Source organism: Scyliorhinus torazame, chromosome 2 (assembly GCF_047496885.1).
Source record: "Scyliorhinus torazame isolate Kashiwa2021f chromosome 2, sScyTor2.1, whole genome shotgun sequence".
Taxonomy (NCBI): domain Eukaryota; kingdom Metazoa; phylum Chordata; class Chondrichthyes; order Carcharhiniformes; family Scyliorhinidae; genus Scyliorhinus; species Scyliorhinus torazame.
The window spans coordinates 358,176,369-358,202,958 of NC_092708.1; the positions used below are offsets into that span (position 1 = coordinate 358,176,369).

General features: G+C 47.7%; 1 protein-coding gene across 3 annotated transcripts in view; it reads right to left on the reverse strand.

Annotated features, from left to right (window-relative positions):
- Nucleotides 1–26,590, reverse strand: part of kcnh5b (potassium voltage-gated channel, subfamily H (eag-related), member 5b) — a 550,001-nt gene that overhangs the window by 211,391 nt on the left and 312,020 nt on the right. For 2 of the 3 annotated variants that reach the window (XM_072492071.1, XM_072492088.1), the window contains exon 8: nucleotides 7,046–7,260. In XM_072492071.1, the coding sequence (XP_072348172.1) occupies nucleotides 7,046–7,260 (215 nt within the window). The remainder of the gene's footprint in view (nucleotides 1–7,045; nucleotides 7,261–26,590) is intronic. The other variant, XM_072492080.1, reaches the window with a different exon arrangement.

Below are 26,590 nucleotides of genomic sequence, written 5' to 3' on the forward strand. Positions count from 1 at the left end.
AAGGATAAGGGCCAAAGGCAGGTATCTGGAGTTAGGCCACGGATCAGCCAGGATTCATTCATGGCAGAGAAGGCTCGAGGGGGTGAATGGTCTACTCCTGTTCCTAGTTGGAGGAACACACTAGTGCCCCTGATATCGAAGGGGGCGGAAGCAAATGAGAACATGTCCAGTATCTCTGAACCCCATGATAAACCTGTTCCTTGGCAGTACGCGTTTAGCTTTAGGTCAGGCAGGAGTTAGACATATCTCTGAGGATGAGAGGAGCAGGCCTCTTGTCCTCATTGTCAGTCATCATCATTCTCCTGCAGAGACCAGCCAATGCCTTTAGCATCCTGCCCATGGAATCGGGCACCACATTAATGCTGAGATAGCAATCCCCTCGCTACGAGATTTCATCACCCCTAGTTCTGCTCATGCCCAAGTCCTGAAGCTATGCGGGCATCCCGAGCATGACAGCCCATGCGGGCCCTGGTCATGGCCTGAGATCCTTCCTCCTCCTCCTCCGCCGGTTGCTCCTCGCCACCCTCTTCGACCTCTGCCTCATCGAACGTGATGTGGAGCTCCATGTCCAGGTGGTCTCTGCTCTGCAGCACCAACTTGTGGATTGCGTAGCAGACCAAAATAATGTAGGCTACCCTGTGGGGGCTGCATTGGAGAGCACTGCCCAATGGTCCAGGTACCGGAGTTGCATCTTCAATTATCCTATCACTCCTCCACCAGCACGCAGATTAAAGAATTAGCCTCACTGTAATGAGCCTCCGCCTGCGTTTGTGGCCTCTGCACTGGCGTCATCAGCCACCTCCTTATTGGGTATGCCTTGTCCCCGAGGAACCATCCCTCCAGTCGCAGCTCTCCCTTAAAGACAATAAGGGAGCGCCCCAATATGTGTCTGTGATCGACGCTTCCCAGAAAAAGCGCACACACCTGCATGATTCTCATTGTGTGGTCACAGTCGATCTGCATGTTGATGGAATGGAATCCCATGCAGTTCATAAATGGCATTGCATGATGCCATGGAGACCATAGGGTCACCTGGGCGCAGTCTATCAAACTCTGCACTTGTGGCATGCCAACAAAATGAATGTAGCCCCTGGCCCTGGCGTCTTGGATCTCCTGGTCCCGGTACAAGTTGATATAAATGTGGGCCCTCACATAGAGGCATCGTTCACCTCCCGAATGCATTTGTGTATGGCTGACTGGCAGATGCCACACAGATCACCGGTGCTACCCTGAAACAAATCACTTTAATCGACGTTCAGAGGGGCAGAGACTTTAAGGGCCTCTGGCAGTGTGTGTCCTCCCAACCCAACTCTTTCAGGACTTGGCAAAGGTGATCCACCTCCCTGGGACAGGTGCAGTCTTTCCGGCACTGTGGTTCCAACATTTGAAGATAGGAGGACAAATGTCGGCAGAGCCTCCATTGAGGGGTTCTCCTTATGTATGGTGGGGGTAGTGGGGGAGCCCTAATGACAGCACGGAGGGATAGTGCGGGTTCCCCCGATAGGTCCACTGTGGGGGTCACCCCGAAGCTTGTGGTGGTGGTCCTCCATCTCCATGGGTGATTGGGGTAACTTATTTTAAACACACATCAGAGTGGCCTTTAAAGATGGTGCCCCGATCTCTGTGGAGCCAGCTTTGCCAGCTCTACCCAGTAAAACAGGGATGTTGTAACCCCCACGAGATCCAGGGGGACGACCCAATTAATCTTCGCATGAGCCTTGTGGAATACGTGCTCCCCTGCTGACTCATTAATTATTTTTCTAAATTTAAAGTACCCAATTCTTTTATTTTCCAATTAAGGGTCAATTTAGTGTGGCCAATCCACCTACACTGCACATCTTTGGGTTGTGGGGGTGAGACCCACACAGACACGAGGAGTGTGTGCAAACTCCACACGGACAGTGACCCGGGGCCGGGATCGAGCCCGGGTCCTTGGTGCCGTGAGGCAGCAGTGCTAACTACTGCGCCACCCCTTGTGGGCTCATTAATTCATTGCCATGAAAGCTGGCCCAGGTCAGGGCTGAGCTGCAGAGTAGTCCTGGCTGGGGGTTGGATTATTGTATGTAAATACTTTCCTGTTGGATATAAACCATTGTTTCACTCTCCTTTAGCAGCACAGTGGCGCAGTGGGTTAGCCCTGCTGCCTCACAGCGCCGAGGTCCCAGGTTCGATCCCGACTCTGGGTCACCGTCCGTGTGGAGTTTGCACATTCTCCCCGTGTCTGCGTGGGTTTCGCCCCCACAACCCAAAGATTTGCAGGCTAGGTGGATTGGCCACGCTAAATTGCCCCTTAATTGGAAAAAATGAATTGGGTACTCTAAATTTTGGGCAGCACGGTAACATTGTGGATAGCACAATTGCTTCACAGCTCCAGGGTCCCAGGTTCGATTCCGGCTTGGGTCACTGTCTGTGCGGAGTCTGCACATCCTCCCCGTGTGTGCGTGGGTTTCCTCCGGGTGCTCCGGTTTCGTCCCACAGTCCAAAGATGTGCGGGTTAGGTGGATTGGCCATGATAAATTGCCCTTAATGTCCAAAATTGGCCTTAGTGTTGGGTGGGGCTACTGGGTTATGGGGATAGGGTGGAGGTGTGGACCTTGGGTAGGGTGCTCTTTCCAAGAGCCGGTGCAGACTCGATGGGCCGAATGGCCTCCTTCTGCACTGTAAATTCTATGATCTTTCCGGACTCCTCCTTGACTACTAAATCTACCCAGAAGGAAAAGAACAGGAAAACAGGGCAATAAGAATACTGTTCTGAACTGGTTTTCCCTTCTGGGTATCAGGCCCTGCCCCACCAGAGTTACAACGTAAATCACACCAGCAGATTTTCTGTGCGCTCAGTGTTTCTCAGAGTCGTGCCGTTCCCTGGCGGTAGAAAACTTCCTTCCCGACGCTTGTCAATGGGATTTCCTATTGAAGCCACCACATGCCTCCGGGAAACCCGAGGGCGGCGGCGGTGCGTTGCCAGCGAGTAAAGAGAATCCCGATGACCGGAGTATTCCAGCCCTGCTCAGTAAACTCTGCTGTGTTTCTGGAGAGAGACACACATCAGTTTTCAGTCAGAGCCTGACATTCTGACAAGTTTTGGGAAAAGTTCCATTCAAAATATGCCATAAATCAGCACATTTGTGCAGCTTTTAAAATGCATTTTTTTTTGTTTAATTTGCTTTAGAAATATTCCTTTATATATTGAAGAGTGATGCCTTGGAATAATTTGATTGACACAATTAAAAGTGGATTTCTCACAAAAAGTAAGCAATCTTAGCCACAGTGACAAGCAGCGAGTGCGATTTATCAGGCACGTCCCACGGGATGTGGCTAGTAGATCCTGTGAGAGATCTCTTCCGGGATTCCCAACGATTGTTAAATCCAATGAGATCTCGCGAGACATTGCGATCTGGGTCTCGCCCAGCTTGCAGGGTTAAGTGAGCTTAAGAGCTCTGCCAACGCCAGATCTAACCAGCCCCCAAGATCTTCCGACCTCGCCGAGGAGACCCCAACTGGGCGTCATTTATTACTGGTCCCAATAAATGGGGACCAAGTGTAACGGCACTTGGGGAGTGGGTCTCCCAGGTTATCGGAGGCCCCCTAGAGGTTAGTATCTGGGCTGGGTGACACCCTGGCACTGCTGATACCACCTGGGCACCTTGAGGTGGCTCTCGCACTGCTAGGGTGCCAGGCTGGCAATGCCAATGTGCCCTGGTGGCATTTTCTCCCCCTACTGAAGATCAGGACCAGAAGTGAACTGCACGTATGAGGTGGGGAGGGGGGGCTCGAACACCCCAAGTGAGTTGAGGTGTTGGGTGGGGTTCGAGGGTCGTGTGGGGGGTTACGAGATCGGCGCACCATTTAAAAATGGCTCCCCGATCTCTCCCTGCACTGACGAATGGAGTTCCTCAGTGCAGGAAATGCGACCGAGTGCTGCCTCGACGGGGCATTCCTCGCTGAGGCCCTGAAAAGAAGAGTGCCATTAGATAGTGGGGTTATTCCCGCCATCACAAGCACTGGGAACGACCTTGCCAATCTCGCCCAGAGCGGACTCTGCTTTATTTTTCATTACATCGCGCCCATCATCTGTGAATAACCAGATTTTAAATGACTGAAAATCCAAAAGAATACATATCTCTAGTTATACTGGGGAACAGTAGTCAATTTCCAAGCAAACATAAAATAGCCCTCCTGATGAAAACCTTTGAAAAATGTGCCTATTTGTGCTCTTGTGCCGAATAGAACCAACTTAATTTTTTACACCTTTGGCACGATTAGTGGAAAATTCCCTGAAGGTGTGGTTGGCTGCTAGCATGATTTTTTTTAAAAACAGCTGCAATAGATCGCGGATGCTCAATTTGCATAGAACATAATTTGCATTTTTAATTTTGCAATCCTTTTCAGAGTTAGGCCAATCTCAGGTGACTTGGGACAAAGGAACCAGCACGACCTACAAAAGTGGAAACTTTTCCCCTGGAATTTCTATCTTCTGAACTGCGTAGAATATTCACATAAATAACAAGCCTGGATACCATCAAACTGCTGTTTGAGTGTAGGGATTAAAGAGCTCTTGCACTAACCAACCCCACCATATTAATTTGATTTAACATTATTCTTTATTGACAAACTGTTTATTGTATTTATTAAGTCAAGACGCAGCTGCAATTGACTATGAAAGCAGGACTCCTGAAAATAATTGTGCTTCCTCATGCATCACCTTAGTTCATCTGTGAAGCTTTCAAATGATTAAATTGTTGAGTGAGTGCAAAACAATAAAGGTTCTCTCTCCTTGACACAACAGTTCAAAAATATATGAAAATCCATACAAAGCACACAGAGCCACAGCTAAAAAATTATATTGCGTGTTAAATGAGCATGGGAATTTGGGTTTGAGTTACAATCCCTAATACCAAGAAAACTGAACTTTCCATACCTGCTTTGGCTTTTCGCTGTAATGTTGAGATAAGATTAAAATCAATGGCAATTAATCACAACAAAGCATTTGACTTAATACTTGTGACAATAAATGGTTGTAATTAAAAGCACATGCAGCCACCTTGAGCGGATTATACAATGTTCCACTGCTGACTTCAACCTTTCCCCAATTTGTATTATTTTTCAATGTGGCTTCTCCCGCTCTCAGAATGACTACAGTCCTGGTGTGTTTGCAGTAAAGGGTGTGGATTTTACCAGTCCTTAGGAGACAGGCTGGGAGGTGGGAGGACTGAGAAAATGTGGGGTGGAAGGGGTCGTTGGGGAGTCGACATCTCCCTGGTTTCACGACATTTCACAAATGTCTCTCAAACGCTCACGAAATGCCAACCCAAGTCCTGCTGCCTGCCAACGTGATGTTGGCTCCTGTTTTTTCATACTGGTGACGGGACTTGATCCCTGCTTGGAAAATCCAACACAAGGAGCGAATGAACATCTGGAAATGTCTATCTTTTGACAGCTTAACAAAATTGCGACAGAATGGGTTATAAAGTAGAAAATCAATCTATTTATTGTATCTCTTAAGTTGAGACATGGCTGCGGTGGACTATGAAAGCAGAACTCCTGAAAATAATTGTGTTTCCTCATGCGCGGCCTTAATGCTTTTAGATGATAAAATCGTTAAATGATAACGATTGCATTCCTCCTCACACAAATGGTATTCTTTAGTTAAAAGCAGTAACAATTGCTTCAGAGAACTGTGGTCTGGTCATTTTGAGCAATCAACGTTTTTAAAATGAGGTTATTTTTGCAGCAACATCACAGTTTCACCATTTTATTACATCAATTATCCGAGGTGGCAAAAAAATAAATCTGGTTTGAAGCCTGTAAATTATTACAGTTCCTTCAATTGTCACCAGTCCCCTCCAAAAAAAAACTATATTCTGCAAAAATGAAAAATGTTATGTAACTTAACTTTGGAAGTTGCAATGGCATTTCTACACTGACAATGGGTTGTAACGTATTAAGATCCTGCGCTAATTTAAGAATGTCCATAGTTTTGTACATTTTACCCAACTGATTCCAACAAACACAGAACTAGACATTTGCAGTGAACTATTTTGCAAAGATTACCTGCTTAAAACCTGCAACAATGCAACCATTAATTAAAAGATTAAGGGAGAAGAAATATTGCCTATTCAAACTCAAAAGATTACGGGCGGGATTCTCCACTCCCACGCCGAAGTGGCCGCGCCGTCGTGAACGCCGTCGAGGTTCACGACGGCGCGGAACGGCCCCGGTCCCGACCGATTCAGGCCCTGGCAATGGGCCAGTATCGGGGCCGCGTCATCTACCCGCGCCAGGCCTTGTCGCCCGCGTAAAAGCGGCGCCGCATAGATGGCGTGGCCGGCGCCGCATAACGGACGTCATCCGCGTATGCGCGGGTTGGCCGGCGCCAACCCGCGCATGCGTGGTTGCCGTCCTCTCTAAGTCCGCCCCGCAAGAAGATGGGGGACAGATCTTGCAGGGCCGCGGAAGGACGGAGGTCCTCCTTCAGAGAGGACGGCCCGACGATCGGTGGGCACCGATCGCGGGCCACCCCACATTCCAGGTGAAGCCCCGGTGCAGGATCCCCCCTCGCCCCCCCACAGGGCGCCCCCCCCAGCGTTCACGCACCGCCCATGACTGCAGCGACCAGGTGTGGACGGCGCCGGAGGGAACACGCCGTTTTGGCCTGGCCGCTCGGCCCATCTGGGCATCAGAATAGCGGGGGTGCTGGAGAATCGCCATTTTCGGTGTCTCCGGCGATCCTCCGGCCTGCGACACTCGACTGGGCCGTTCCCGCCGCTTGGGAGAATCGCGGGAGGGCGTCGGACCGGCGTCCCCGGAAATTTTGGCGGCCCAGGCCATTCTTCTAACTGGCGTGGGAGTGGAGAATCGCGCCCTACATTCCCACTCAAACTCAAAACACCCTAAAGATTAATTATTTTCAAATATGAATTTCACAAGTTAATGCACTACCTATTTGATAATTCGATTTAAATCTGATCCTTCCCAGACAGATGTGTGCATGCAACTGTAAGTGATGAAGTAAACACTGCTCCTGGAGGTCTTAGATCATTTTTACCTCATAAGCTCGTACCTTCTCCGTGTCGATCCCTTTGGACATAGACCATGTCGACACAATATAATCCATCACTCGTTCGCTGAGTCCTTTGGGAACTTGGTAAAGTTTGAGAAAATCACGCACGTTGTTTACCATTTCGTGGTAGCGATTGGTGTTAGCGTACATTTGCTGGAAGATTGTGGTGACATTTCCAAAAATAGTTGCATACAGAAGAGCTGCAATTTAAAGAAACACAGAGTTTTTCAGTCCATGTACTCTCCACACTGCCACTTAATAAGCATTTAGAATTTTTTTGAATCTGGTTAGTGAAATATCTAAAACCACTCTCACTCACAAGATAAATTCTCAGCTGAATACCTCAGCAGCAAATGCTGATGATTTCACAGTAAGAAGTCTTACAACATCAGGTTAAAGTCCAACAGGTTTGTTTGGAATCACTAGCTTTCGGAGCGTAGCTCCTTCATCAGGTGAGTGATTTCACAGGAATAGAACACCTACCTGCAAACCCTGTTCGAAAGTAGTTTTGATGTGGAGATGCCGGCATTGGACTGGGGTGAGCACAGTAAGAAGTCTTACAACACCAGGTTAAAGTCCAACAGGTTTGTTTCGATGTCACTAGCTTTCGGAGCGCTGCTCCTTCGTTTGTTTACCTTTATTCTTTTTGAACTTTAATCACATTTCCCTTTTTTTTAAAGAGATGCTTCCCCTTTCATTTCTTTTTTACTCTTTCATGATTTCACTTCGCAGCAATCCCCAGAATACAATTTATCTACTTTTGGAACCAACTCTGAAGGCTGTAAAGTCACAAATATCTTGGGCACTGCAAACTCAACCAAAGCACAGTGCATTGTTATACTTTTTTAAAAATATGTTTATTCAAATTTTCCAACAGAATTTTTAACAACCCCCCCCCACAATAACAAAAAGAAAGAAACACAAGCAACTGTCAAAAATTATACAAAACTTATACATTGGGTTTCCCCCATATACAGTAACCCCCCCATGTGACATTCAAAGGTACCCATAGGGAAGCCCCCCCCCCCACCCACCCGAATTCCCCACCCCCGAAAGAGACCCCCCCCCTCCCCCCCCCCACCCTTGGGTTGATGCTGCTGCTGACCTCCTCCTAACACTCCGCGAGATAGTCTAGGAACGTTTGCCACCGCCTGAAGAACACCTGCACAGACCCTCGTAAGGCAAACTTTATCCTCTCCAGCTTAATGAACCCTGCCATGTCATTTATCCAGGCTTCCATACTGGGGGGCTTCGCGTCCTTCCATAATAGCAAGATCCTCCGCCGGGCTACCAGGGACGCAAAGGCCAGGATACCGGCCTCTTTCGCCTCCTGCACTCCCGGCTCGTCCGTTACCCCAAATAGTGCCAACCCCCAACTCGGCTTGACCTGGACTTTCACCAGCTTGGACATAGTCCTCGCGAAACCCCTCCAAAATCCATCCAGTGCCGGGCACGACCAGAACATGTGGATGTGATTCGCCGGGCTTCCCGAGCACCTCCCACATCTATCCTCCACCCCAGAGAACCTACTCAACCTCGCCCCTGTCATATGCGCTCTGTGAGTAACCTTGAATTGTATTAGGCTGAGCCTGGCGCAAGATGAGGAAGAATTAACCCTACTCAGGGCATCAGCCCATAGATCCTCATCTATCTCCTCCCCAAGTTCCTCCTCCCACTTGCCCTTTAACTCCTCTACCGAGGCCTCCTCCTCTTCTTTCAGCTCCTGGTAGATCGCCGAGACCTTGCCTTCCCCAACCCATACGCCCGAAATCACCCTGTCCTGAGTCTCCTGTGCCGGGAGCAGCGGGAATTCCCTCACCTGCCGCCTCACAAACGCCCTCACTTGCATATACCTGAAAGCATTTCCGGGGGGTAACCCAAACTTCTCCTCCAGCGCCCCTAGGCTCACAAACGTTCCATCGATGAACAGGTCCCCCATTCTTCTAATCCCTGCCCGATGCCAGCTCCGAAACCCCCCATCCATCCTTCCCGGGACGAACCAATGGTTCTCCCGAATTGGGGACCAAACCGAGGCTCCCACCTCGCCCCTGTGTCGTCTCCACTGCCCCCAGATCTTCAACGTCGCCGCCACCACCGGACTCATGGTGTACCTTGTCGGCGAGAGCAGCAGCGGTGCCGTCGCCAGCGCCCTCAGGCTCGTGCCCACACAAGACGCCATCTCCAACCTCTTCCACGCCACCTCCTCTCCCTCTATTACCCACTTATGGATCATCGCCACATTGGCAGCCCAATAATAGCCACACAAATTCGGCAGCGCCAGCCCTCCCTGTCCCTACTTCGCTCCAGAAACACCCTCTTTACCCTCGGGGTCTTATTCGCCCACACAAAACCCATGATGCTCCTACTTACCCGTTTGAAAAAGGCCTTGGTAATCATAATGGGAAGGCACTGGAACACAAAGAGAAACCTCGGGAGGACCATCATTTTAACCGACTGCACCCTTATCGCTAGCGAGAGTGGCAGCACATCCCATCTTTTGAAATCCTCCTCCATCTGCTCCATCAACCGCGTCAAATTGAGCTTGTGCAGGGCCCCCCAACTCCCAGCCACTTGGATCCCTAAGTACCGAAAGCTCCTTTCCGCCCCCTTCAACGGTAGGTAGTCTATCCCCTTTTCCTGGTCCCCTGGATGCACCACAAAAAGCTCACTTTTCCCTACATTGAGCTTATACCCCGAGAAGTCGCCAAACTCCCTTAGGATCCGCATGACCTCCACCATCCCCTCCACTGGATCTGCCACATACAGCAACAGGTAGTCCGCATACAGCGACACCCGATGTTCCTCTCCCCCTCGGACCAGGCCCCTCCATTTCCTGGACTCCCTTAATGCCATGGCCAGAGGCTCAATTGCCAATGCAAACAACAAGGGGGACAGGGGGCACCCCTGCCTCGCCCCTCGGTACAGCCGTAAGTACTCCGACCTCCGTCGATTCGTAGCCACACTCGCCACCGGGCCTCTATATAGCAACCTGACCCAGCTGATGAACCCCTCCCCGAACCCAAACCTCCGCAGCACTTCCCAAAGATAGTCCCACTCCACCTGGTCGAAGGCCTTCTCCGCGTCCATAGCTGCCACTACCTTCGCCTCTCCCTCCACCGAGGGCATCATAATCACATTGAGGAGCCTCCGCACATTGGTGTTTAGCTGCCTGTCCTTTACAAATCCCGTCTGGACCTCATGAATCACCCCCGGGACACAGTCCTCAATTCTCGTAGCCAGCACTTTTGCCAGCAACTTAGCATCCACATTGAGAAGCGAGATCGGTCTATACGACCCACATTGCAGTGTATCCTTGTCCTGCTTCAGGATCAGAGAGATCAGCGCCCCGGACATTGTCGGGGGCAAGGTCCCCCCTCCCTCGCCTTATTGAAAGTCCTCACTAACAACGGGCCCAGCAGGTCCACGTATTTCCTGTAAAGCTCGACTGGGAACCCATTTGGCCCCGGGGCCTTCCCCGCCTGCATGTTCCCCAATCCTTTAACCAGCTCCTCCAGCCCAATTGGCGCCCCTAAACCAGCCACCTCCTGCTCCTCCACCCTCGGGAACCTCAGCTGATCCAAAAATCGGCGCATCCCTTCTTTCCCCGCTGGGGGCTCAGATCTGTACAGATCCCCATAGAAGTCCCTAAATACCTTGTTTATTCTCGCCGCACTCCACACCATATTCCCCCCGCTATCCTTAACTCCACCTATCTCCCTCGCTGCCTCCCTCTTACGAAGCTGGTGTGCCAGCATCCGACTCGCCTTCTCCCCATACTCATACGTCACCCCCTGCGCTTTCCTCCACTGTGCCTCTGCTTTCCCTGTGGTCAACAGGTCGAACTCCGTCTGGAGGTTCCGCCGCTCCCTGAGTAGCCCCTCCTTGGGGGCCTTTGCATATCTCCTGTCCACCCTTAAGATCTCCCCCACCAACCTCTCCCTCTCCCTGCCCTCTCTCTTCTCCCTGTGGGCCGTAATGGAGATTAGCTCTCGCCTGACCACCGCCTTCAGCGCCTCCCAGACTACCCCCACCTGCACCTCCCCGTTGTCGTTGGCCTCCAAATATCTTTCAGTGGACCCCCGCACCCGCCCGCACACCTCCTCATCCGCCAATAATCCCACATCAAGACGCCACAGCGGGCGCTGGTCCCTCTCCTCTCCTAACTCCAGCTCCACCCAGTGCGGGGCGTGGTCTGAGATGGCTATGGCTGAATACTCCGTTCCCTCCACTTTCGGGATTAGCGCCCTACTCAAAATAAAGAAATCTATCCGGGAGTAGGCTCTCTGGACGTGGGAAAAGAATGAAAATTCCCTGGCCAGGGGCCTGACAAACCTCGATGGATCCACTCCCCCCATCTGATCCATAAACCCCCTAAGCACCTTGGCCGCAGCCGGCCTCTTACCCGTCGTGGACCTAGAGCGATCCAGTGCTGGGTCCAGCACCGTGTTGAAGTCCCCCCCCATTATCAAGCTTCCTACCTCCAGATCCGGAATCCGACCCAGCATGCGTTTCATAAATCCGGCATCATCCCAGTTCAGGGCATATACATTTACCAGTATCACCCGCACCCCCTGCAACCTACCGCTCACCATCACATATCAACCTCCATTATCCACTACAATATTCATTGCCTCAAACGACACCCGCTTCCCCACCAGTATTTCAACCCCTCTGTTCTTCGCATACAGCCCTGAATGGAATACCTGTCCTACCCATCCCTTTCTCAGCCTAACCTGATCTGCCACCTTCAGATGTGCTCCTGGAGCATAACCACGTCTGCCTTCAGTCCCTTTAACTGCGCGAACACCCGGGCCCTCTTGACCGGCCCGTTCAGGCCCCTCACATTCCAAGTTATCAGCCGGATTGGGGGGCTACTCACTCCCATCCCCTGCCGACTAGCCATCTCCTTTTCTACGCCAGCCACGTGCCCGCGCCTCCCGCATCCTCCAGTCCCCCAGATGGGATCCTTGCCCCGGCCACCTCTCCTACTTCCAGCTCCCATTTGGCCAATGCAGCAGCAACCCTATACCCCACCCCCCCCCCCGACCCCCACCCCGCTAGATCCACATCTGGCCCTTTTGCTCCCCCCCATAACACTCCCGTAAGTCAGCTGACTCCTGCTGACCCCGGTCTCTCCCGCCATTCCATCGACCCCACCCATTGTGAGAATCCCCCCTCCCCTTCCCTGGCAGTCAGTGTGCGCTCCTCCCCAGCACCGCCCATCCCCCCCTGGCCCCCGTCCTTCCCTAACGCGGGAAAAAGTCCGCGCTTTCCTGAGCTGGCCCCGCCCCCTCTGGCGCAGCTCCTTTTGCGGCCTACCCCAATTCCCCATCCCTGGGCCTCCACTCCCCCTCTTCCTTCGTGGGGGTCTGCCTCTCCAACACCGACGCCCACACTCTCCCACAGTCTCCCCATCAAATCCCTTCACCCATCCCCATCCAGCACCCAAAGCAAAAGAACATTCCCTAAACGTAATAAAAACCATATACACAGTCAACATCCCCCCACAATAAACCCTCAATTTGAGTCCAACATTTCAGTCCGTATGAAGCTCCATGCCTCATCAGGCGTTTCGAAATAGTGGTGCCGATCCTGGAACGTGACCCACAATCGCGCTGGCTGTAGCATACCGAACTTCACCCCCTTCCGATGGAGCACCGCCTTAGCCCGATTGAAACCAGCTCTCTTCTTAGCCACCTCTGCACACCAGTCCTGGTAGATTCGGATCTCCGTGTTCTCCCACCTGCTGTTCCGCACTTTCTTGGCCCATCTCAGGACACACTCTCTGTCCATAAAGTGGTGAAACCTCACCACTACAGCCCTTGGCGGCTCGTTGTCTTGGGTCTCCTTGCTAGGACCCGGTGAGCCCCATCTAGCTCCAGAGGCCTCGGGAAGGCTCCCGCACCCATCAGCGAATTGAGCATCGTGCTCACATATGCCCCAACATCGGGCCCCTCCACTCATTCGGGATTCTTCCTCCTCGACCTATTCTCCAGGTCCTCAAATCTTACCGCACCCCTCTTGTGCAGCGCCTCGTGCGCCTCCACCTTCACCGCCAGGCCCACGATCTCGTCCTCGTTCACCGAGGCTTTTTGCCGCATCTCCCGGATCGCCGCCCCTTGGGCCTTCTGGGTCTCCACTAGCTTCTCAATCGCCGCCTTCATTGGCGCCAGCATTTTGGTTTTCAGCTCCTCAAAGCAGCGTTTAAGAAACCCCTGCTGCTCCTGAGACCACTGCGCCCATGCTGCTTGGTCTCCACCCGCCGCCATCTTGTTTTTCCTCCCTCTCACTTTTCGCTGCTCCAAGATCACTTTTTTCACCACTCCACTCCTGGTCCAATATAGATAATGTCGGGGGGACCTTGCTGTCACCTTCCCACACTGGAAGCCGTCGAACAATTGCCGTTGGGGCCCCTCTAGAGAGCCCAAAAGTCCGTTCCCGGCGGGAGCTGCCGAAAGTGCGTCCTACCTAGGCATGGCCGCAACCGGATGTCAGTGCATTGTTATTCTGAGCGGTGCTCATCCAAGTACCTTTTAAAGGTTAAAAAAGTTTCCTGCCTCAACTACACTCCCAGGCATTGCAGTCCAGATTCCCACCACCATCTGGGTGAAAACTATTTTCCTCAAATCCCCTCTAAACCTCCTGCCTTTCATTTTAAAATGATGCCCCCTTGTTATTGACCCTTCAACTAAGGGGAACAACTGCATTCTATCCACCCTGCCCATGCCCCTCATAACCTCATAAACCTCAATTAGGTCACCTCTCAGCCTTCTCTACTCCAAATAAAACAGCCCGAGCTTATCCAGCCTCTCTTCATAACTACAATTCTCCACCCCAGGCAACATCCTGGTGAATCTCCTCTGCACCCTCTCTGGGGTAATTTCTCCGCCTCCCCAGCCGCATGTTCCTCGGTGGCACGCCGTCGCTGGGAGCGGGACTCTCCGTTCCTGCCACTGGCCAATGAGGTTTCCCATTGTAGCCATTGCTGCCAGAGGAAGGGAGAATCCTACTGGTGGAGAATTTGCCCCTCTGGTACATCCTTCCTATAGTGCGGTGACCAGAACTGAAAGCAGTACTTCAACTGTGGTCTAACCAAGGTCCTGTACAACTCCAGCATAATCTCCCTGCTCTTGTAATCTATGTCACGACTGATAAAAGCAAGTGTCCTGTATGCCTTCTGAACTACCTATTAACTTGTCCTGCCACCTTCAGGGATCTGTGGAGAAGCACCCCAAGATCCCACTTTTCCTCTGAGCTTCCTAATGTCCTGTCATTCATTGAGTATTCCCTTGTCATGTTACTCCTGCCAAAGTGCATCACCTCACACTTTTCAAGGTTAAATTCCATCTGCCACTCATGTGCCCATCTGACCAATCCTCCTGTAACCTGAAACTTTCATTTTTACTGTCAACCAGCTGGGTAGATTCGGGAAAAGAGATCTCCCGGCATCTATCGGCCGTGTCTCCATTTAGGCCAGTCGATCGTGCCCACGATTCCCTCGCCATAATCTTCTATATCGTTTAGATATGTAACACAAACAATAAGGGACCCAGCACTGATCCCTGTGACAAGCCACTGGACACAGGCCTCCAGTCACACAGACAGCCTTCCACCACCAACCTTTGACTCCTATCATTAATCCAACGTTGGACCAACTTGCCACGGTTTTCTCTCACAGCACATGCAAAATTATTGGATATGGTGTTAATGGCTTTAACTTAAAAATTCAACAAAATCACAAGCTGTAACTATATCGAAGCATAATAAAGATCCCCACCTACTGAATCAAAGAAGGACGTGACCAGCACATTAAATTGGTGTCTGCTCTTTGAGCACCTTCTGTGCTGTAGCCATTCTTCGATTCTCTTTTTCAGGGCCACAGAGGAATGGCTGGGGTGTGGTTAAAGCTGAGTTACCCTTGCAGAGTGTGACTGGCCAAATGGCCTCCTTCTGTGCAGTAACCATTCTATGAATCTGTAAAATGGGTGCCATTCGGAAGACTAAACCCAAAATGGGGAAACTGCTCATAGAAAGATTAAAATAAAAGGGTGACAATGAGAACACAGCTGAGAGAGCTGTTGACAGGGACCATGAATGTGATTATCTACTTCGTGTCTAATTATGTGAATTCACACTTCAAATTGGTTGAGAATATCCGAACTCATTTTAGGTCGGAAGGAGACGCTCCTCCCAGCAGTCTGATTTGGGCTTGAACACTGGGAATTGGAAGGAAATGTTTTGATCTATTGTTGTACCTGTCCTCCATTTAATATTATTTTCTTTTTCCGGCACTTTGCATTCATCAGAATTTTAAGTAGCGCGGGCAAAGTTCGTGGACGAAACAGTAAGTCACTTGGAGCACCGAAGTTTAATAAGGTAATCAAGACCCATGCTTATTCCCAGTTTCATTGAAGAAAGGTGTTTGGGTTCACTCATCCCTATCAAGCACAATTTAAAATGTACACCCTCAGAAACCCTGGATTTCTTTGAGTGCTGTTCAAACGTTATGACTGTTCCAGGTGGTCATCGGTCAAAAAGAGGCAACGAAACCTGGAAAGAAAGTCTCAATCTATCTCCCAAACGTCGTGAAGCTAAGAGATGGAGATTGACACTTGGCAGAATCCTCAAAAAACTTGGCTCTGGACCCGGGCTGGCATTACATCATCTGGGGAGGACGGCATGTTTGAAAAGTACCCAGGCACTTTTTGGGGCTTTATGGGAATTTGACAATTCAGTATTAGCCTGGATTTTCATTGCAATGATAGCAAATTGGTGAGCTTTCATAGTTAAATGTGGAAATCCAGAATCTTTGCCAGAGGGTGCACTGTGGAGGTCTCCTTTGGCTGCAATCAATTAGCAATCATCGAACTAATGAGAATCTCCAAACTTACGTTCTTAGAGTGAAATGTAATGCTCTCCCTTCCACCGGGCAGGAGGGTACTAAATGGGTGCCTCACTGCATCCCTATCTCCATCTGATTGAGTCTGAAGTGAGAAGGCTTAAAGGCAGCCTTCCTGGATGCCAACTGAGGTCTTTAAGAGGGCAACTAATACACACATAAGGGCCTGGCCCCTCTGGTATTCGGCCAGTGGTGGGCAGGAACTTGCCTTGCAGGGAGGCAGACAAGAAAAGCTTATGCCTAATCAAGGGACCCGACATCGGGAATTGAAGAGGAGCCTGCTGAAATCCACCGCTGCCCTTCTTTCTGATTACCCCTCCCAGCCAGCCAGTGACCCTCTCGCCATGACCCCAATCCCACCCTCACTCACTTGTGCTTCGGCCCCTCAGCAATCCTAGGCCTCTCCCTGGATGCTTCCCCAACAGCAGCCACGCTCCCAACTTCGGTGACAGACAATCGAAGAGCTGTCAGCCACTGAATGGCAGGCAGCTCTGGGCAGATGGGATTTCCACCTTCTGGAGTCCTTAATCCTAGGGAATCCCCAACACTTGTAAGCTCCTTAGCCTCGCTGTAATAACCATTGAAAAAGTTGCACCTTGTTTAACAATTTAATAACTTCATAATTACTGCTAAAAAAACATCACAGGCCCTGCAAGAGTAATTTTATATTTGTGACTGCCAAATTTCTCCACTCTGGTAAGAAATTTTGAAACTAAAAAATAAACTTTAAAAATATTTTAATTTCTACCTGAATCCCCTGTGCATGGCTCTGGTTCAGTCTTTTATTTCATAATGAATTTAAAATTAAAGGTAAAAAGATTCAATGATTTCCAATCCCAGTTTGCTCCCAGTCTTTGAGACCCCGGGCTGCTTACCCTGCTTGGTGACATCAATACTGCTGGACACCCTGGAGTACCAGATTCAAAAAGGCATGCAAAACAAAAGGGGAAATCTCTGTCACCCAGAGAGAACTGAATCTTTCTGGGCAGCTTCCTTCGTCGTCGATAGCGAGCACTGTCACTTCACCATGGACTGCAGAAATCCAGCCCATCGAATCATCTTGATGTTGTGAGAAAAGTAGGTTCCTGCTAGTCAAACAACAGCTTTTCTCTCGAAGTATAAAAATGGCAACACATTCACCAGCTACAAAATAGATTTGCGTTCTGCGCAAGCTAAACTTATTTTCCAAATCTTTCTATTACTCATTTGATTATCTGTGAGTCAGACAGATGTACTATTATTGATTACTACGGGCTCTGTGCATCTAAGCCATGACACAGTAGATCACACACATTAGGTCCATTTCATTCATCAAGCACTCTTCCACCTACATATCTTCTTAAAGCCTCTAAGAATGAAGTACTGATAGTAAATATAACATGCTGCTTCGTTGTAGACTAGGAGAAATGATAGAAGTTTAAATATTCAAAGCATCTGAAGGATAGTAAGAAGTCTTACAACACCAGGTTAAAGTCCAACAGGTTTGTTTCGATGTCACTAGCTTTCGGAGCGCTGCTCCTTCCTCAGGTGAATGAAGAGGTATGTCCCAGAAACATATATAGACAGATTCAAAGATGCCAGACAATGCTTGGAATACGAGCATTAGCAGGTGATTAAATCTTTACAGATCCAGAGATGGGGTAACCCCAGGTTAAAGAGGTGTGAATTGTGTCAAGCCAGGACAGTTGGTAGGAATTTGCAGGCCAGATGGTGGGGGATGAATGTAATGCAACATGAATCCCAGGTCCCGGTTGAGGCCGCACTCATGTGTGCGGAACTTGGCTATAAGTTTCTGCTCGGCGATTCTGCGTTGTCGCGCGTCCTGAAGGCCGCCTTGGAGAAGGCTTACAGAGATGTTTTTTGGGGGGGGATGTTAAAGAGAGGCAGACCATCTGAGACTGATGTAATCAGTCCACAGAGGCAGAAGTACCTTCACCAGAATTCCTTTTATTTACAAAACCAACTGCAGAACAACCAGGTGCATTCCACTTGCTGTCTACACCGGGAGCACAGAGGATCTGCCACTCCCTGTTATATACAGAGAAAGAGGTTTCCTGATTGGGCCACTAATCAGGGAACTCATATTCCAATTGGCCAATCTAAAAAGCCTGGTCTAAGTTATTACAACAGCTGACATTGAGGATTCCAAGGGAATCTGTAAGGGGTGGAATTTGTTCACCTGCATATGATAAGGTCAGTAGCATGAGAGGGGGACGGAAATCTGAATACTAGGGGTTGGATTTTCCTCTTTGAGTGGGGGAATCGTGCTATTTCCCTCATTGCCTGACTCCTGGTCAGCACAGCCAGTAGTGGCGGTCAATATGCTCAATGTAAAGAGGTTGCTTTGTGTAGTGGAAGGGCGTCCGTCTGGGCAATCCAAACCAGGGATATATTTGGGCTCCTGACAATTGTGAGATCATTAACCTCTTTCTAGCTGTTGGATAATCTTCTGTAATGACTCTGGGACAAGGGGACAGGTTAACAAACCTTGAAGTATGCACTCAACAGATGCAACCTGTGACCTCCCATTGCAAATGGTGCTTGAAATGCAACCCTGTGCACGGCATCCCTTGTTAATATTTAAACTATCTTCCTCTAATCTTGAAAATCCTATAGCGATGCATTTCAGAAATTGCCTAGCAGAGGATTCCCATCTTTTATGGGATGGATGGTCAATGGGTTTTCAGCCCCAGTTTGTTTTTTAAACCGAGAGAATTTAAGAACGCAATTACTCCAACAAATAAGTGCTGTTCAAACTTCTTTTTAATGCAGTAACTAATATTCTTGCATTATGCCTTTTTGTGCTGATCTCACGATTGCCAGATTTCTGCATAATGTTACAGCAGTGAACTATTAAAGGATGCCCTCAGGCACAAGCTGCTTAGTTCTGCTTGTAATGTATATTGCTGAAGCGATGTGCGACAATGCTAGTAATAAATCTGCCACACTGCAACTCTGCAACTTTCTACTGTCCAATTCCTTATTCAACTATGGAATCATGTTTATCGATCTCCAACTGAAATAACGCCTCCGGGTGGCTGAGTTGTCATCACAGTAGCGGGTCGTGTGTGTACAGTAATAACTGTTTAAGCATGTAACAACTATTTAAATAACTTGCCAAATGCAAGTTAGTCACTGTCAATATCTTTCACTTGGTTTAATAGCGGCAGATGAATAAATTATGAAAGGAATACACTTTGCCTTAGAAATAGGTTAAATTCTTCCAAGTAGCTTAATTTCGTGAGAATTACATTTATTTGAGGGGCAACATTTTTCATTGAAGGCAAAGACAATGAATGAATATTTAAACTGCTCAAATTCAGAAATCATTCCACAATATTGGCTGAAATTACACTGCTTCAAACGTATCTGTGTGTGATGATTTATTAATGCATGATAAATCATACATGTTCATTTTATTTGATGAGGAAGTTAGCAACTCTGCTGAAGTTTTTAAAATTAAAATGGGGTCTCAATGTAATTTTAAGCAGCCGGCTTATTTTAATACAAATCCAATCACAATAATGGCATAAAACTGACCAATCATGATGCATCTTGAATAATAATTCTCCATACCTCATCACCCATCAGTGATCCAGTTGACTCGTACAACTGACCAATCATGATATTGATTCCTCCGCATCTCACACAGTGATTCTCTTAACTAGTGTAACTGCAAAACAGTTCAGCAACTAAGCTTGGGAATTTGCAGGTGGGGCAGCACAGTAGCTAGCACTGTGGCTTCACAGCGCCAGGGTCCCAGGTTCGAATTCCCGCTGGGTCACTGTCTGTGTGGAGTCTGCATGTTCTCCCCATGTCTGCGTGGGTTTCCTCCGGGTGCTCCGGTTTCCTCCCACAGTCCAAAGACGTGCAGGTTAGGTGGATTGGCCATTTTAAATTGCTCTTGGTATCCAAAAAGATTAGGAGGGGTGATTGGGTTATGGGGATAGGGTGGAAGTGAGGGCTTAAGTTGGTCGTGCAGACTTGATGGGCCGAATGGCCTCCTTCTGCACTGTGTGTTCTATGTTCTATGTCTTGTATGAAGTGGCTCCACAGTGTAGCAGTGAAACGCTGAATCTGAATTTTTTTTCAATTGCTTGTTTATTCTCTGATGGTGGAAATTGAATTTCTTTCTTTCACACGTTTGTCTGAGAGAGAAAACACAGGGACAGCAGAGAAAAGGTTAATTTAAAGAAGGTGGAAATCCAGTAAACATTTCATAATTTGAGGAAGAGGGATGTGTGTAAGGGACGGATAAAGAGGAGCTCTTGAAGAAACAACATGGGGTGTTCGGTGCAGAGGGAAAAGTGCAACTTAGTGTAATATTTTCTTCAGTTTAGGGTCATTGATTCTCAGGATAAAAACCGAGCCTCCAGGTTGATGGACCAGTCTGATTGTATGACATGTTTTCATTAAGTCTAGATTCCTGTTTTCTCTGGACGGTATAGTATCATAATTTGGATCAGTTTTGTTCTGAACATTTTGTCGAAGTGTTTCTGCTTTGGGAGCAATCAGCAGTCCAAAGTACAAAGTGCGCTCAACATAATAATAATAATAATAATCGCTTACTGTCACAAGTAGGCTTCAATGAAGTTACTGTGAAAAGCCCCTAGTTGCCACATTCCGGCACCTGTTTGGGGAGACCGGTACGGGAATTGAACCCGTGCTGCTGGCCTAGTTCTGCATTACAAGCCAGCTGTTTAGTCCACTGCGCAACATTGTGCTAGTTTTCAGAATTGAATCTTTTGCTCATGTTTCTGCTCAATCACATTTTCCTATCACCATATGTAAAATTGTCCATGAACCAGTGCAACTGTGCAGCATTTTAGCACTTTTGTTAATTGCATTGAAAATATTCTATGATATATCGAAGAGTGATATACTGGTGCAGTATTAGTAGCACTGCTTAAAATAGGTTTCTCACAAAAAATAATCATTTTGTCTTGTTTTTATGTTAGGGGATGACTGACACCATTGCTGTAAACTAACTTTATTACTAACACATTTTCAGAAAATGAACACACATTTTCAGAAAATGAACACACAACTGCAAAGCATCTACAGCCTTGCCATAATATTCTCAGGTGATCCCCATGTAGTTCACAGTGTACAGTTTTTAAAAATTCATTTACAGGATGTGGGCAGCAATATATTTCTCAGTCAGGGGGGTGAGTGACTTGGAGGGGAACCTCCAGGTGGTTGGGTTCCAGGTATCTGCTGCTCATGTCCTTCTAGATGTAAGTGGTTGTGGGTTTGGAAGGTGATGTCTAAGGAACCTTGGTGAGTTACTGCAGTACACCTTGTAGATGGTACACACGGCTGCCACTGTTCGTCGGTGGTGGAGGGTTTGAATGTTTGTGGAAGGGGGAGCAATCAAGGGGGCTGCTTTGTCCTGGATGGTGGCGATCTTCTTGAGTGTTGTTGGAGCTGCAAATGGAGAGTATTCCATTACACGCCTCACTTTTGCATTGTAGATGGTGGACAGACTTTGGGGGTCAGGAGGTGAGTTAATCGCCATAGGATTCCTAGTCTTTGACCTGCCCTGGTAGCCACAGTATTAATATAGCGCGGTTCTTATTTTTGGCCTCTCTCGCTATTCACCAGCCTCGTTTCTCTCGAGCGAGAGCGCAACGAGGCCTGAGAATCGTGCCCAAAGTCTCTTATCTATTCTTTCGCACTCTATTTTGATCCGTCTGTTTTGTCTTTTATTCATCTCTGGCAGCTCTGAGGTTTTTTTTCACAATTCTTCCACTGGATGTTCTGAATGGTGGCAGGATGATTTTGAAGGATGAGGGGCCTCCTCCGTCTCTGTGTCACTTTCACTCCTCCGATAGTTTTCAGGACTGTCAGGTTTTGTCTGTCAGGTTTTGTTTGGTTCACTGGTGGATTCTGGCTCTTGGTCTTCAGCTGCACTTTCTGGTTCATAGCAGGGTCGTGTTTCATTTATTTTCCGTAGGATTTTTCCAGTTTTTCCTCTGATTCCTGTGACAACAGCAGGATTCCAGATCCCTTCCTGCTGAATCCTCACTGCCTCTCACACGTTCAGTTCAGACAGAGATCGGGCTCCTCAATCAAAGTGCTGTTTCTGTTTGAGTAGGTCCTGCACGTTGCAGCTCCCTGACTGATGGAAATAGCAGTTGGAACCTTAGTGCTCAGTCTTGTCCCCCATCAGGACCTGTGCTGGAGATAATCCAACACCACCTAATGGAGTATTCCTGAAATCTAGCAGGGTCAGGTAGAGTTCTCTTCCGTTCACTTTCTTCAACGGGTTTCTTTTAAGGTCTGCACAATACCTTACACCTTACACAATACATTCCGTTAGATGGTGGATATTTGGGACTTGAGATAGTGTGGCAAAACTCCCAGTCTTGCACAAATTTGCCAAACTCAGTGCCTGGGAATTGTGGACCGTTGTCCGAGATGAGCACTTCAGGTATGCCATGGTGAGCAAAAATTGATTTCACATGATTTAATACAGTATTGCTCTTACTATCCTTTCTCAGCAGCACAGACTCAAAAAAAACTTTGAATGGTAATCGATACTCACTGCTGTCAAACGTAAACAGGTCCACTCCAATTTTCTGCCAGGGCTCTCACTAGAACACTTGGTGGTTGAAATGGTTCATTTTGTTGTGATTTGCTCTACTTTTGGCACACTGCACACGCATTCACTATTTCCCTAATTTGTGCTCCCATTCCAGGCCAATATATTACATTTCAATATCTTTTCTTGCATGTTACTATGTCGAGGTGACTTTCATGTATGCGTTGCAGCATTTCTCTCCTCGGTGTTGCGGGAATTACTATATTTTCTCCCTTGAAGAGTATTCCCTCTGCGACACGAAATTCCTCGGGAAAGTTGCAGTACTCTTGTACAGCAGAAGGGGCTCCGCTCCCAACTTGTAGACCAGTTTATTTTGCGCAATTTGCTGCAGTTTTCTTAGTGTGGCATCGTTTTTGGCCACTCCCCTGATCTCAACCAGTTGGGTCACAAACACAGGTAAATTCTTTGTCAGCATGTGAACCTGTTGCTTCTGTTCCCCTGTCCTCTGACACATGCATACCTACCCATCACGGGAGAAATGTCTGCGATGCACATTTCTTTGCCCAGTTTGTATTGAACTCTGACCTGGTACTTCTGCAGATGCATGAGTAATCTTTGGATTCTTGGTGCTACACAGTTCAGGGGCTTTTTATGTATAGCTTCCAAAGGCTTATGATCAGACTTTACCTCCACATCGTTGCCACAGACAATTTGGTGGAAGCATTCTAAGCCAAACACAATTGCTAGCATTTCTTTCTCTATTTGGGCATAACACTGCTGTTATTTAGTCATTGCCTTTGAAGCGAATGCCACTGATGCCGCACGAGGACAGCTCCCAGGCTGGTTTTTGAAGCGTCCATTGCTATCTTGACTGGCTGACTGACATTGATCCCGCCACCAGTGTTAAAGAATTACAATGTTCTCTTTAGACTGGTCAAAGCTTCTTGGTGACTTTGTTCCCAGTGCCTTTCCACATCATTTTATCGAAGGTCTCTGAGGTGCTGTCAGGTCAGGCATGTGTAGAATGAATTTCCTAAGATAGACCAACATGCCCACAAACCCCTCCAAGTTTTTCTTAAATTCTGGGGATGGCATGATCACAACTGCTCCAATTTTACTCTGGTCTAATTTCACTCCCTCACTTGTTAGCCACATGTAGTATTATCATAACTGTAAGAACTGCAAGGGTTAATGAAATGTCTAGAGTAGCCACGAGAGGGAGCTACAGTTACAAGTATGTAAGGCTTGATGCTAAGTCTTGTGGGGAAGTGAAGTGAAGTAGTCAGCTAGAGACAGACTGAAGTAGATATAGCGTGAGTAAGAGATCATAGTTTATCACATATAGATTAGTTGTAAGTGAGCGTAGATTATATGTTAATTATCAACTGAGTAGAGTGTCAAATCCAAATTAGTAGTGTTAATAAATGTATAGCTTTGTTCAAGTTAAAGCTATTTTGTGGTTGTTGTGAACACTATGCCAACCATCCTGAATTTAGCAACACCCTTATGGCGTGCTGAAAGTACAGAGATAGGAGCTGCGAATATCCGGCTTGAACTGCCAAAAGCCTGAACTCGTATCCAAGACGGAATTGTATTTAGCATCAGTTAGTTAAGATGTGATATCTTCTACTGTGAGCAACTGATAATGCTCTCTTTATACTGTCTGTTTAGGTCTCTGGTATCTAGGCAGATCCTCAGATTCCATCTGATTTTTCTACAATTACAATTGGATTAACCAATTTTGTCAGATCTTCAACTTTCTTGATTCTGTGAAGTTTCTCCATTCTGTCCAACTCTGCTCCCAGTCAGTTTCTCAGCATCACTGGTACTTTCCTGGGTGTCATCAATCTCGAAGATGTGTTCTCTCTTGAGATAACCAATCCCCTCAACCCATCTTTGTACTCACTCAGGATGTCATTAGAGGTGACTATCATTATTCTCTTTATTTGCTTCTGATTTTCACAAGCTTTGATTCCAAGAATGGGTGATGCATCATTTTTCACCACGATGAATGGAAGTGCTCGAGATTATTATTGTAGTTTACTTTACGCAATCTCTTCACCTGTGTAAATGCACAGTTTAACTTTTGTTTTAGTTAGGTTATTTCCCGTACTTGTCTTGTGATACAGGCTTATGGGAATCACATTTGCTTGTGCACCTCTGTCAAGCTTAAAATTCACCATCAAGTTGCCAATTTTTAAATCAACCTCCCATTCGTCTTCTTTAGAATTTGCTGTTACTGCACCAATTAACAATTCAGATTCAGTGTCTGCATCATCATCTTCATCGTGCACACGTTCTACAATTTACACATCTTAGCGAAGTGACTTCGTTTATCACAGTTCTTACACTGCTTTCCATAGGCTGGACAACTATGTAGTAAATGCTCTATTCTACAGTGACTGCATTTAAATGGTTCAAGCAGTCTTGTTCTTTTTTACCTTCAGGCTGACTATTTGTTTTTTTCCCAGCAATGTTTCTGTTTAACTATAGCTAACTGGTGACTGTGTGCAGCATCTCATATTCCGTCATTTGTTTAATCTGTCATTTTGTTGTTTCTGCTGCTCTAGATATTTCTTTCTTTCTCTTGCGTGAGATCCACTTCGCTCAAAAGCCATTCTCTCAGCAAATCCTTTGCAATCCTGCAATAATTCTATCTCAGATGAATAATTCTTGAAGCTCTCCAAATTCACACGACTTAGCTTATTTTCTCAACTCCGTTACATAATGACTATTGTTGTCACTGTCTTGCATGCTCGTAAGAAATGTGTATCTTTCACATGTGATGTTTTTCATAGGGCTGCATTAAGCTTCAAATTTCTCCATTATTTATTTCAAGTCATTTTGTCCAGAAAGGAGAGGGGGCCTGAAAGAGGGGGTGCAGAGATCGGGGTTGCCAGTCAAAATGGCGCCCCAACCTGCAAGGAGCCGTTCCTGCCCAGGAAATTGACTAAAGTTTGGCCTCGGCAGGGAGATACTCCCCAGGACACAAAAAACTGGCAAAGTTCGAGTGAATAGCGGGGTGAATCTTAGCACTGCAGCCTCCGAGAAACACCCCACCAAATGGGTCCGAAACCAGACTTAAAGTCCACGGAATCTCGCTCCATGACCTGATTTTATGTTTCATGATGACCAACACCGTTGGTCTAAACTAACACATTTTCAGAATGGACACACAACTGCAAGGCCTCTGCAGTCTTGCCACAATCATCTCTTACTTGTGCTATCTTACCTATGACCCCCAGGTCAGCTGATCCCATGTAGTACAGCATGTACCGTATTGTATCTAATGCTGACGCCCACTACCGCAATCCCCCTATTATCATGACATCATTCACCACCTGTGAGTAAATTATTGAAAATAATTTTTAAAATACTATACAGAAATATTTGATAGTTTCACTGGTAAATCAGCTTCTTAGTTTATTTTTAGCCGGTTTAGCTCAGTTGGCTGGGCTGCTGGTTTGTGATGCAGAGCGAGGCCAGCAGCACGGGTTCATTTCCCGTACCGGCTGAGTTATTCATGAAGGCCCCGCCTTCTCAAACTTGCACCTCGCCTGAGGTGTGGCAATCCACAGGTTAAACCACCACCAGTCAGCTCTCCCCGTCAAAGGGGAAAGCAGCCTATGGTCATCAGGGATTATGGTGACTTTACTTACGTTATATTAAATACATTTTTAAGATTTAAAATCTGTATTGTCACTGGATACCATCCGATTTAGATTATAACAATAGAGAAACGCATAAAAGTGAATAGTTACAACTCATGCTTGTAGATTTTTCTCTGTTGTCTATAATAAAGTCCATTGTGAGAAACTAACAATTGCAAACGTATTTTGGGGTACAATGTGAATGTCTTGGATGCATTGCACCAAAGTTTTACTTTGAAACAAATTTAGCCTGTTTCACTTCTGGTATTGGCATATGGGGCGAAATTCTCCCCCAACGGCGCGATGTCCGCCGACTGGCGCCAAAAACGGCGCCAATCAGACGGGCATCGTGCCGGCCCAAAGGTGCGGAATGCTCCGCATCGTTGGGGGCCGAGCCCCAACATTGAGGGGCTAGGCCGACGCCGGAGGGATTTCCG